The sequence below is a fragment of the Phoca vitulina genome, unplaced genomic scaffold (genome assembly GCF_004348235.1).
Source record: "Phoca vitulina isolate PV1807 unplaced genomic scaffold, GSC_HSeal_1.0 scaffold10, whole genome shotgun sequence".
Classification (NCBI taxonomy): domain Eukaryota; kingdom Metazoa; phylum Chordata; class Mammalia; order Carnivora; family Phocidae; genus Phoca; species Phoca vitulina.
Genome location: NW_022589713.1, coordinates 41,408,469 through 41,421,231, shown reverse-complemented (window position 1 = coordinate 41,421,231; position 12,763 = coordinate 41,408,469). Strand labels below are relative to the sequence as shown.

General features: G+C 48.6%; 2 protein-coding genes across 6 annotated transcripts in view; both read right to left on the bottom strand.

Moving 5' to 3' along the window:
* CMTM7 (CKLF like MARVEL transmembrane domain containing 7) overlaps window positions 1–680 on the bottom strand; it is a 51,103-nt gene extending 50,423 nt beyond the window's left edge. For all 5 annotated transcript variants that reach the window (XM_032408856.1, XM_032408857.1, XM_032408859.1 and 2 more), the window contains exon 1: window positions 500–680. In XM_032408856.1, coding sequence (XP_032264747.1) covers window positions 500–652 — 153 coding nt within the window. In that variant the 5' untranslated portion in view covers window positions 653–680. The remainder of the gene's footprint in view (window positions 1–499) is intronic.
* A 9,560-nt stretch (window positions 681–10,240) lies between these two features.
* Window positions 10,241–12,763, bottom strand: part of CMTM8 (CKLF like MARVEL transmembrane domain containing 8) — a 108,956-nt gene continuing 106,433 nt past the window's right edge. Inside the window, exon 5 of the transcript XR_004300104.1 lies at window positions 10,241–10,598. The gene's annotated coding sequence lies outside the window, so the exon portion shown is untranslated. The remainder of the gene's footprint in view (window positions 10,599–12,763) is intronic.

The following is a 12,763-nucleotide window of genomic DNA, read 5'->3' as shown; positions in this document are numbered from 1 at the left end:
CGCCCAGAGCAGGGCAGCCCGGCTCTCTGGGTTGGGAGGAGAGAGGAGGCCTCGAGGGGGAGAAGGACGGGTTCCGCCGCCTCAGCGCGCCGCCGGGGCGACTCTTCCACCCCCGGCTCGGGTTCGAAGCGGCGCGGCCCAGAGAAGAGGAAGGAAGAGGAAATGCAACTTTTGCCTGTGGTTTCTGTCGGAAAGCGGGTCGGGCCCCGCAGAGGGGTGGCTGGAAAAAACTTGGGACCCTGGAGACCTGCGTCCGCGGGAGCACGGGCGGCGTCGGGGCTGAGTTCCAGGGCGCGGGCACCGGCGCACCCAACTTTCCGAAGGAAAGCCCTCCCCGAACTTGACTGTGGCGGCGCAGTCCTCCCGCCCCGCCCCGCCCGCGGCGCGATGCTCCGGCGGGCTCCGCCCGGCTCCAGCCGCCCGGCGCGCCACCTCCCGGCTCCCCTTCCCACCGGGCCTCTCCGCGAGACCCCGGCCCCGCGCCCCGGGCCTCTCTTACCATCTGCGCCACTTTCAGCAGGGCCGAGTACGTGCGGGGGTAGACGGGGTCCAGCAGCCCCTCCGAGGGCCTCGCGCCCGGCTGCCCCGCGCCGGCCCCCGGTCCGCCGCCGCTGCTGCACGTGGTGCGGACGAGCCCGGCTCCGTGCGACATCGCGCGGACCCCCTACCCGTCCGCCGCCTCCCCGGCCGCGGCCGACCGGCCAGATAAGCGGGGCGGGGCGGGCCGGGGGCGGGGCCGGGGCGGGGCGGGCCCGGGCGGGCGGTCGCGGGCTGCCGGTGGGGGCGGGGCGCACGCGTCCGGGACCCGCGCCGGAGACCCCGGTCCAGCCCGGGCGGGACCGGGCCGGGGAGGGGCTGCCCGGCGCTTTCCCGGGAGGGCGCGGCCTCCCTGCGCTCGCCGAGGCGCGGAAGCTGGCCTGGAGGGAGCAGGCACACGGACGGTGGGCCGGGCCCTTCCGAAGCGAGCGAGGCCGGGGCCGCAGCTGGGTCTGGGCCTCCCGGGGTTTGGTGTGGGCGTGGCTGCGGATGTGTGGAAGAGGACTTGCCTGAAGTGTAACTTACACGCACCGAAATGCCCAAACCCTCCGGGTTCAGCTCCATTAACTTTCCTTTATGTGCACCCTGTGTAACCACCACCAGCTCAACTAATAGAACGTGCCAGTACTCCCCAAAGATCGCTCGTGCTTCTTCCCAATCTGCCTTCCTTCATAGCACCCCCTGACCCCAAAGCCTGAGGCCACCACAGTATTCTGCTTTCTGTCATTATAGATTCGTTTTGCCCGTTTTTGGACTTGCTATACTTGAAATAGTACTGAATATTCTCATTTGTGTCCGGCTTCTTTCACTCAGCTCCGCGTTTGAGATCTTCCCGTTGTACCTAATAAAGCTGAACATTCTGGGAAGTTTTGTTTGTTTGTTTTGGTGGACTTAAGCTCTCCTTTCTCTGGGGTTAATACCTATGAGTGGATTTACTGGGTCACAGGGTGAGCCTACCTTTACTTTCATTAGAAGCTGTGAAACAGTTATCCAAGTGACATACTGTGTTGCTTCCCTTCTGGGTTAGTTAGTTAGTTAGTTAGTTATTTTCCTTATTTAAGAAAGAGAAAACAGGGGAAGGAACAGAGGGAGAGGGACAAGCAGACTCCACACTGAGTGCAGAGCCCAACACACGGCTCGCTCTCAGAAGCCTGAGATCATGACCTGAGCCCCTCTGGGTTATTTTCTGAATGAAGACAGGCCCAATCGGGGCTACCACGGTGAGATATGTTATCACTGTTCCCTTTGAACAGAGTGTCCTTGTGGCTGAACTTCTAACTTCATTTGTGAATGACCAAAAAAATCTGCCTCTCAGAGGTTATAGGATGCCGGTGCTGTACAATTAGAAGACTGTCATCAATGTGGCAAAGTCTTGATAATTCTAGAATGTGGAGATATTCACCCAATCTCTATTTTGACAAGTTTCCCAGGTGATTCTGATGAACACTCAACTTGAAGAACCTGTCATTGCCAAGTTTGAGGCATTTGGGGATTCATTATGCTATTTTCCCTACTTTTGTATACATTTGGTAATTTTCATGACCAAAAAAAAAAAAAAATTAACTCCATTATCTGTCTTCTCTTTAGATAACACTGCCTGCTACCTCTACTTCTTTTTTTTTCTTTTTTAAGATTTTATTTATTTGACGGAGAGAGACAGAGCGAGAGAGGGAACACAAGCAGGGGTGGGTGGGAGAGGGAGAAGCAGGCTTCCCGCGGAGGAAGGAGCCCAATGCGGGGCTCGATCCCAGGACCCTGGGACCATGACCCGAGCCGAAGGCAGCCACTTAACGATGAGCCACCCAGGCGCCCCTGCTACCTCTACTTCTTTCTCCATGAAACAAAGGTAAGTGTACCTAGGAGCAGCTGTGACAGACACACAACCATTCTGTAACATTCCCAGCTCTATGCCCACTGGCATGAAGTTGGTATTACATATCGTTTTGTCTGTAAATTTACATTTTTCACTCCCTTCCTTTTTCAAGGCTTCAGAACCCACAACGGAGATGATAGAGGTGGGTCTTTGTTGGAGTGAAGGTTTCAGGAAAACCCAAACACCAAGCACTGGATAATTTCTCCTCCTCGGAAGGGCCTTCATCCAATTCTCCAGCAATCTTCTAAATCAGTGATTTTCAATGTATCGTCCCTGGACCAGCAGCACCAGCTTCCCCTGGGAACTTGCGAGAAATATAAATTCTCAGGCTCTTCCTAGAACTGCTGAATCAGAAACTCTGGGGGTGAGGCTCAGCAATCTGTGTTTTGACAAGTTACCCACCCACCTCCCACATGATTCAGATGCATGCTGAAGTTTGAGAACCACTGTCATTTCCTGAGGCCACTGGAGTTGAGAATTTGCTGGGTTTCTCTGACTGCTATTGGCCGATGTGGCCGTCCAGCTCAGACAGGAAATAATCCCTGCTGGCAGCCGCTCTAAGTTAATCACCGCATCATGATCAATTAAGAGCTTGAGCAAGATGCTTGGCCGTACAAGGGCCATGTGATGGCCTGGTGTCAAGCAAAGCCTCCATAGATCTGACCTGCTGCCATGCACACGGAGATTTCTACACTGGGTGATGCTCTTGGTGGCAAGGGCTGCCCCTTGGAGGAGCAAGGGCTTAGGCAAAGGACTCCATAACCCCCCTTAAAGATTTCACACTCTAGGAGAAAGCCAACCAGATGCACAGTCTCCAAGTAGCCGGTGAGAATTCAAGAATTTCCAAGTTCTTCTCTGTTCACCTGCCCCGAGGGAGTGTAGGTTCCAAGTCTTCAATTAGACTGTCACTGTCTGACTACAACTCATTTACACCAGTGTAATTATGATATCATCTCTGGTCAGATATAATGAAAGAATATAATAAAATGAGAGTTGACTCTGTATCAGTCGCAGTGCTTTTGGCTGCAAGTGACAGAAATGAAACTCAAGCAGAAAGAATTCATTGGCTTGTGTAACTGCGGTATGTAGACATGACACCTAGTTCAGGCAGATCCAGGTGCTCAAATCAGGCACGGTCAGGACTTACGTTCTTATGGTTCTGGAGGCTGGAAGTCCAAGATCGAGGGGGCCATCAGGGCTGATTTCCGGTGAGGCCTCTCTTCCTGGATTGTAGACAGTTACCCTCTCACTGAGTCCTCACATGTCCTCACCCCTCTGTGCACGGGAATTGGGGGTGAGAGAGAGAGAGTTGGGCTGGGGGGGAGATCTGGGGTCTCTTCCTCTCTTCCCAATCCCATAGGACACCAGTACTATGGGATTGGGGCCCCACCCTTATGATCTCATTTAACCTTAATGATCTCCCATAAGGCCCCATGTCCAAATATAGTCACATTGGGGGCTAGGGTTTCAACATATGAATTTGGGGGGGGCATAATTCAGTCTACGGCAGGCCCTCTGATTGGTCCAAATATGGGTCATGGCTCTATCTTTTAAACAATCATTATACCCAGGGAGTAGATATTTTTATTGGACAGGGCAATTTCTACCTACCCGTGTAGCTGTGTGTGGGTAGTTCTCCAGGACCACAGGAACTGAGTGGGGGAGGGGTGATTCCCAAAAGGAAATCAGGGTGTAGGTCCCAGAAAGGGGAAGGAATATTAGGCAGTGTTATGCACTGAATGCTTGCGTCCCCCACAAATTCATACGTTGAAGCTCTAACCTCCAGTGTTTTGGTATTGGAGATGGGGCCTTAGGGAGGTTAATTAGGGTTGGATGAGGTCATGAGGGATTAGTGCCAATGGCCTTTTGTGCCCTTATAAGAGACGCCAGAGAGTTCTTTCCCTCCTTCTCTGCCATGTGAAAACACAGCAAGAAGGCTGCTATCTGCAAGCCAGGAAAGGAGCTCTCATCAGAAACAATTGGCTAGTACCTTTATCATGGACTTCCCAGCCTCCAAGACTGTGAGAAAAGCCATGTATGCTGTTTAAGGCCCCCAGTCTATGGTATTTTGTTAAGGCAGCCCAACCTCAGACAGGAAGGCAAAAGCATCCATGTCCGTGACACTCTTCTAATCCTTTTAAATCCTTTTTGAGTTGAAGTTTTAGAAGTTTTTAGGCTCAGAGAACCAGCCAGACTTTCAGGCCCTTCTGGGGAACATCAGGTGTCCCTAAGTTCTTGGCCACATCCACTTGGACCAGGATGGCCCATGAGCCAGGAGCAGCCCATCAAGGGGTCGGCCAGCAGCATTTGGAGCAGCCTGACATGTGAGCTTTGCCCAACAGAAGCCCATCAGATCCTCTCTGTTGAGGAGTCTGACTTGGAGGCACTGGGAGGGGTTAGCAGTTGACAAGGAGAGGAAGCAGAAGCCAAAGGACCACAAGAGAGAAGGCAAAAGTTGTGAGGCTGAAGGGCCATGGCAGGGACTAAGGAGGGTTCAGTGGAACAGAGTGGCTGAAACCCAGTGGATGGAGAGCAGCGTATGCTCATTACTGAGGGCCAACAAGAAATCTGGTCCTTGGCTCTGGGTGGGACCCTGAAACCTTTGTCTCCGCTACCTGGCTGTGTGGCCAAGGGGCAGGACTCTGGAACCAAGCCACCAGAGTTTGGCTCCCAGTGCCATCCATTGTAGATATGTGTCCTTGGGCAAGTTACCCAACCTCTCTGAGCTTCCATTTCCTCATCTGTAAAGAGGAGCAACAACAGAACTGACCCTCAGGGCAACTGTGAGACATGAATGCAATAATATACATGGACAGTGCCTACAATAGTGTTTGGCTCATAGTAATAAACGTTACATTTTTTTTAAGTTATTATTCCAGGGGTGCCTGGGTGGCTCACTTGGTTAAGTGTCTGACTTTTGGTTTTGGCTCAGGTCATGATCTCATGGGTCGGGGACAAGCCCCATCAGGCTCTGAACTCAGGGGAAGTCTGCGTGAAGAGTCTCTCTCTCCCTCTCCCCCTTCCCCCACTCACGCACACATGCACACACGTGCTCTATCAAATAAATAAATAAATCTCTTTTTTAAAAAAAGTTATTACTTCAAGGACTGCCTGGCTGGCTCAGTTGGTAGAGCATGCAACTCTTGATCTCCAGGTTGTGAGTTTGAGCCCCATGTTGGGTGTAGAGATTACTTAAAAATGAAAGAAAAAAGAAAGACAAAGAAAATTCCAGGTCCAGATGGTTTCATTGGAGAGTTCCACCAAACATTCAAAAGTAATTATTCCTTATATCCTTATGTATTTAAACAAGAAGACTCCACCACCTGGAGGCTGAGGGACCCCCAGTGGGTTACTGTTTCCATAACCATAAGCATCAGAGACCATTTCTAAGGGTGAAAAAAAGACTTCTTGGATCTGTAATAGATTGTCAGGCAATGTGAGTAACAAAGAGCTACTGGGGGATAATTTCACTGGGAAGGGGAGGAGGGGGAGAAAGAGGATTCACCTAGTTATTTGTGACTCATGTGTCATGACCCTTCCACATGCCAGGCAGAACAACTCATAGAAGAGGAACTCCCTCACCCAGGCAGTTTGGAGCCCATAACAATATGGGGGAATAGAGTCAGGTAACAGAGGGAGCTGTGACTGTCAACTCAGGGAAGGCTTCCTGGAGGAGGGGCCATCTTAACCACACATGGAAGGATAATGAGCTATTGGTGGTTGGAGAAGAGAGTTCAGAGAAATATTCAGAGGCATGACATATCAGAGGGCATGAAGTTTATTGAGGTTTGAGCACGGGGGTCCAAAGGAGGGGAAGGTGCTAGATGAGGCTGAAGAGGTGGCAAGACATGGCAAAGACAGGTGGGTCCCCTCACTCCTGTGTGTGCACCCAGTTCTGCACTTCCGCTGCAAATGTCTGATGCACCACACTTCAGGCTTAGCTTCTCTCTTCTCAGACTGGGAGATTCTAGAGGGAAGAAATTATGTGTGGAAACTCTGCAGTCAAGGTCATGCTGCCTTGGGTTTGAATCCTAACTCTGCCATCTACTAACTCGGTGAATTTGGGAAGTTTCTAAGCCCCTCTGGGACTCAGTTTCCCTATCTGTAAAATGAGGATGCAAACTTGTACCAATACTTCCTATCCAATTATCATCTGTAGCACCACCCCAAAGGTTAGGGGCTTACAGGCATTTATTACTATCTCATATGGTTCTCGTGATTTGACCTGGCTCAGCCAGGCAGTTCTCCCTTGGGGTCTCACGCAGTTGGAATCAGATGGGTACCAGGGCTCGAGTCATGTGAAGGCTCGGTTGTCTGGACGTCCTAGAAGGTTCTCTCACATGTCTGGCCACTGATGCTGGCTGTTGACGGGGAGCTCAGCTATGGCTGTCAAATGGAGTGCCTGCATGTGGCCTCTCCATGTGGCCTGGGCCTCTCAGAGCATGACAGTGGGGTTCTGAGAGGGAGCACTGCAACGAACATTCCAGGAGGCAGGACGAGGACGATGCCAGGGCCATTAAAGACTATGCCTGGAACTGGAACATAATCAATTCCTCCATATTCTACTGGTTAATGAGTTCACAGGACCTGCCCAGATTTTAGAGGGTGGTAAAATAATCTCCACCATTTGATTAGGAAGTTGTATGGTGACATGGTCAAGCCATCTTTTGAAAATACAACCTGCCATGCCTTCCATGAGGATTTGGTAAGTTAAAGCATGGAAAACTCTCGGCAGCATGCCGAGCACATAGCAAGTCCTCTGAAGTATGCAGGCTCTTCGTGGCCTTTCTCCTGACGCCCTAAGCACTAATCACAATGCCTGGCACAAAAGAGTGCAACTTTGTTATTTTTCAATTTGATACTGGACAAACTATTTACCATTTATTTATGTTTACTTGCCAGGCAGCCCAAGAATAATTGTGATTCTCATTAAACAGGTCAGATCAATTTCACTGTTCTATTAAGGTAAAATTAAGTCTGAATATGCATGCTCAATCTGCATTCTTTGTTGTGCATACAGAATCACCCTCTACTTGGACATGGGGAAAAAGTGAGAGAAAACATACCCAGAGAGTCAAGAAAAGAGCAGCGCGGAAAGAGCACTGGATTCAGAGTTAGCAGCCCTGGCTTGGGGTCCAGGCGCCTCGCAGCCACTGTGAGCACGCATCTCCCTATCTGCAAAGTGGGGGGTGACACAGCTTTCCTCCCAGGAAAGGTAAATCCCAGGGCTGCTGTGAGGCTAGACTAAGTGAGATTATGCTTGTTCGGGCATTTGGTACAGGTCAGTGGAATGTGAAACAGGCTAGGACAAGAGCTGGTTGGGCCTGGCAGGTTAGGGCCCGGGCAAACAGGTGCAAACAGCATTTTAAGCCAGCACTTAGCAAAAGACAAAAAAACCAAAACCAAACAAAGCAAAAACCCAAACACCAAAGCAAAAAATCAAAAACCTCAGGGCTGCCTTTGGTTCAATGTCTGCCCACTTGGCTTGTTATCACCCTCATCCTGTTTATATGCCATGCGCCATGTCCCTCAGAAACCCAAAAGAGAAGTCTGTGTGTAACTAAGGGACAAGAACCATTGCTAGCACTCGCTGGCCCGTTCCGGACATCTGTCCTCCGTTCCAGCCTGCATTTGAGAATTTGGCACTGAATTGCACAGGTGGCTCCTCATTACCTCCTCCTCCTGTCAAGCGTGTTTCTGGAAAAACCACCATATGGTGGATTGTCACTGAGCAGACTGATAGCTGCTGATGATGTCTGTCTGCTCCAATATGATCGGCGAGGTGAGGTTCGCTGTTGGCCAGCGCACGCATGGAGACATATGATGATCAGGCAGTGAAGCCCGGCCTGAGAGTTTTCTCTCATTTTGTTGATTTCCTATGTGTTTGCCATGTCTCAAGTAGACTGCAGGCTTCCTGTAGACAATCTCCTCCATGAATGCTCCCCAGTGGCTGCAACTTGCTGATGAGCGGCTTACCCATGCTTTGGGACTGTGCATTTTAGGAAAGGTGGGGCAGGGGGGAGACACCCTATTTCCTTATGCAGTGGAGGGTCTGCATGAAGCTCCTGGTTTCATTTGCTTGACCTTTGGGGTAAGGGGATGGGACTCTGGCTGCAGCTCTGCCCAGAGGTGAGGTTGTCGGAAGGTCAGCGTTCCTCTTTGAGAAGTGGATGGGTACCACCTGTCTTTGGTAATAAAGTAACATACAAATACAAGGAATAATTTGCTTTTTATGCTGATGTTTTCTACCAGAATCAGTATCCCTTCTATGAAGTTATCAAGGGATGGGAGGGGGGAGCTGGAGAGGGGAGAGGCTCTTTTTTCTACTTTATCCATGGAGTCTTTCATAAATGAGAGAAATGGTGGCCAAAGAGGACTCTGCTTCCCTTCAAAAGGAGACAGACAATGGGTATAGTCCCCTGAATGGTTGCCATGCAATTGCTCTGGGGGCCACTGGTCTGCCTTCATAAGGGGACCTGAAGATGTTAATTCTCCCACTAACCATGAGGATCCTGGTTTTTCCAACTTCCTTGAAACCACTGCCTGCTCTTGTCTTTGATTTAAAGATATTTGCTATTTCCTGATTATGAATGTATTTCCTGCTCCTTATAGAAAATTAGGGGAGATTCACAAAACAACGAAGAAAATAAAAATCACCCCATGATCCCACCAATCTTTACAGTCTGGTTTGCTCTGCCTTTTGTCAACTCCAAGTTATACTATCAACGTGTTTTAGTAAGAATTCCTCAGTTTTCAGTAGCAGCATTGATTTGTGTGTTCATAGACAACTTATTTTTCTCCATTATGTAATTTTAGAAAGACAGCCCCTTAACAACTGATCTTCAATTTAATAGCCAATTTAGCAACCGCAATTCAGCACAGCTTGAGAAGTGTGTTAAAAATACAAAGTTAAATCATTAATGATGGTGCTAATCAATTCTGATTTAGAATAAACTTGGGAGGGAGTGGGTTGTAGTGCATTCATTTCTAAAGGCTCTTTCAATGGACTTTTTTATTTAACCATTATTCTGTTAGGGTTTTAGGCTGATGCAGGTTTGTTTTGTTTATTTTTGTTTTTATTTTAAGTAATCTCTATGCCACATGCGGAGCTCGAAATCATGACCCTGCGATCAAGAGTTGTATGCTCTACAGACTGAGCCAGCCAGGCACCCCTGTGGTTGTTTTTGTTTTGTTTTGTTTTCCTACTATACATAAGACCAGGATTAACATCTCTGTGCATGAACCCCAAGCTCCCAAGAGAAGCATCCCCAAATCCAAGGGAATGAGTATTTTTAAGGCTCTACATATATATGCCAAATAGATTTCTGGAAATGTTGTATCACTTTATCCTCACACCCTATGAAGTTTCCACCTGCTTCTTTCCCTCCCACTACTGATGTTTTCAGTCGGCTACGCTGGAGGAACTGCAGACCGGGGTAAGAAGACCTGCATGATGTCAGCCCAAGCTATTCCAATGACTCGTGGTGTAACCTTGCACAAACCGCTGATACTTAAAAGTCTCAACTGTCCTTATCAGATAAATGGGGCTGTGGACACCTGTTTTATCTAAGACACAGGTGTTCTGAGGACCCACTGACACCTGTATGCAAGTGACCTGTCAAGTATAAAATTATAAGTTGACTCATGAAATTTTTGTAGGTCAGAGAGTCAAATATTGGCAATTTTAATATAGTTCAACCTCATGCTGTATCATTACGTGGTTGGACGTTGTTAGGCAATTAGTCATTTATGCCTTCCAGAAACCAATCAGCTAGCTGTGGGTTCTCCCAGGTACCTAGCCCAGTAACCACCTGGCGGCTCTCATTACTAAGCGCTTTCTGATATTTATTTTCAGGCACCGTGAGTGGGTCGGCAGATTCGGCTCTTCACCCGCAGGTCCGTCCCTTGTGGCCTGCTCAGTGCTGGGTCCCCTGTCATGTGCAGAGCACTCACTCACCCACCTCTCCCTCCCACGGCTGCTCAACAGTCTCGCATTCGGCCGGCGCTGGCTTCACAGCCACACTCAGCCTCTTTGTCTTCTAACCTGCGAATCCTTCGAGATCTTCTGGGACTCGGCAGTCACGTTCCGGCATCTTCACGGCGGCCAGCATTTATTGAACACATACTGTGGTCCACACTGTGCTGAGCTCCCGAGGGAAGATGGAGATGAAAATGCACTACCCCACCCCTGCAACACATCACAGAACCAGATGGGAGGAAGATGGTAACAAACCATTCGACAGCATGGCAGAGGAGGAGAGGGGCCATCGGGACATTTCAAAATGCCCCATGGTGTTTTTCTTTTAAAATTAACTTTCTCTCTTTTTTTTAAATAAAGATTTTATTTATTTATTTGACAGAGAGAGAGAGAAAGAGAGCACAAGCAGGGGGAGAGGCACAGGGAGAAGCAGGCTCTCCACTGAGCAGGGAGCCCGATGCAGGGCTCGATCCCAGGACCCTGGGACCATAACCCGAGCTGAAGGCAGATGCTTAACCGACTGAGCCACCAGGTGTCCCAATAAAATTAACTTTATCAAGGGGTGATTTACATAAAACAAAACGACGTTTTAAGTAACAGTTTGTGAATTTTGGCAATTATATATGCACATGCAATCCCCACCACAGTCAAGATGTACACTATTTCTGCCCCCTCAGAACATTTCCCTGTGCCCCTTTCTAGATAATCCCTTCCACCTCTAACCTCAGGCAACCGCTGATCAGCTTCCTATCACTACAGATTTGTTCTGCTTTTTTTTTGTATTTCATGTCAATAGAATCAAACATTTTTTTTTTTTAAATCTGGCTTCTTTCATTCAGCATAGTATTTCAGTGATTCATCTACATTGTTGCACGTGTCCGGTTTGCTTCTTTTCATTGCTGAGTCTTATTCCATTGTGCGAATACACCATAATTTGAATACACTGTTTCATAGTCACTTTGGTTGTTTCCAGGTTTGGCCAATTATGAATACAGCAGCTGTGCCTATTCTTGCCTAAGTCTTTTTGTGGACATAGTTCTCTTGGGTAAATACCTAGGAATGGAATTGCTGAGTCATATGATAAGTGTATGTTTAACTTTATAAATAATTATACCATTTTACAGTTCCACCAGCAATGAATGAGAATTCCAGAGTCTCCATGACCTGGTTAACACTTGGTACCACCAATCTTTTTAATTTTAGCCTTTTTGGTGAGGCCTCTCATTGTGGTTTTAACTAGAAAAATATGTACCTTGTTCCTGTCAAGCGTTGAGGCGTAATCCTCACTCTTATAGGGTCAGTGTTCTTTGGTACTAAGGGCCAACTTACTTTCAGAGAAGGAAGCCATTTCTCAAGGATGACTAATTGTCTTTGAGATACAACAAGGTAGAGTTTTCATTATAAGTTAAAATGATCGGAGGCCATACTGTTCATGTTTCTCAATATTGCAATGACCAAAGTCAGGTCATGAAAACTCTTTGAGTCCCCATCCCCCCGCTGTTTCTCTTTCTAGTATCTTTCCACGTTATCACCAACCTTAAACAATAGCTTTGGGAAGGCCTGAGTCAGTCTCTCAAGTGGGACTCTCAAATTTTCCTTTTTCTACCCCCCTTTTATTTTTAAAAGATTTATTTACTTGGGGTGGGGAGGGAGAGGGAGCTTGAGTACGTGGGAGGGAGGGCAGAGGGAGAGGGAGAGAGAGAATCTCAAGCAGACTCCCTACTGAGACGCCCTGCTGACATAGGGCTCGATCTCACGACCTGCAATCATGACCTGAGCCGAAACCAAGAGTTGGACGCTTAACTGACTGTGCCGCCCAAGGCGCCCCCCTTTTCTACCTTCTATTGCTAAATAGTACTAACATTGACTTATAACATCATTATTGTCATCTCCTTAGAGCCTTGTGGTGACTATCAGAGAAAGTAAATCAGAACCAAGTTGTTACACGTTTGCTTGAAAGCCATGTGCCAGGATGTCCCGTGCACTGGTTAGGATGCATGCTGTTGCAAGTAATGAGAATTAGTTTAGGCAAAGTGAGTATAATTGCTCATGTCATGGCAAAGCCCAGAGTTTGACAGCATGGATTCAGTGGCCCAATGATGTAACCATGAAGTTTCTTTCCATCCCTTTGCTCTTCCTTCCAGTCATCTTCATCCCACGACTGGCTCTCCCTCGTGGTCACAGAATATTTACCAACAATTTCCCACCTACTCATTACCTCAGAACTCCAAACAGGCAAGCCCTGAGTCACATGCCCATCCCTGAACCAATCAGTGTGGCCAGGGAGGTGGAATTAGCTTAGAGCCACAGGCCCCCATCCAAGTGCAGTCAGCTTCCCCCATGAAGCTGAGGCATAAGAGGGAGGCTGTTTATTA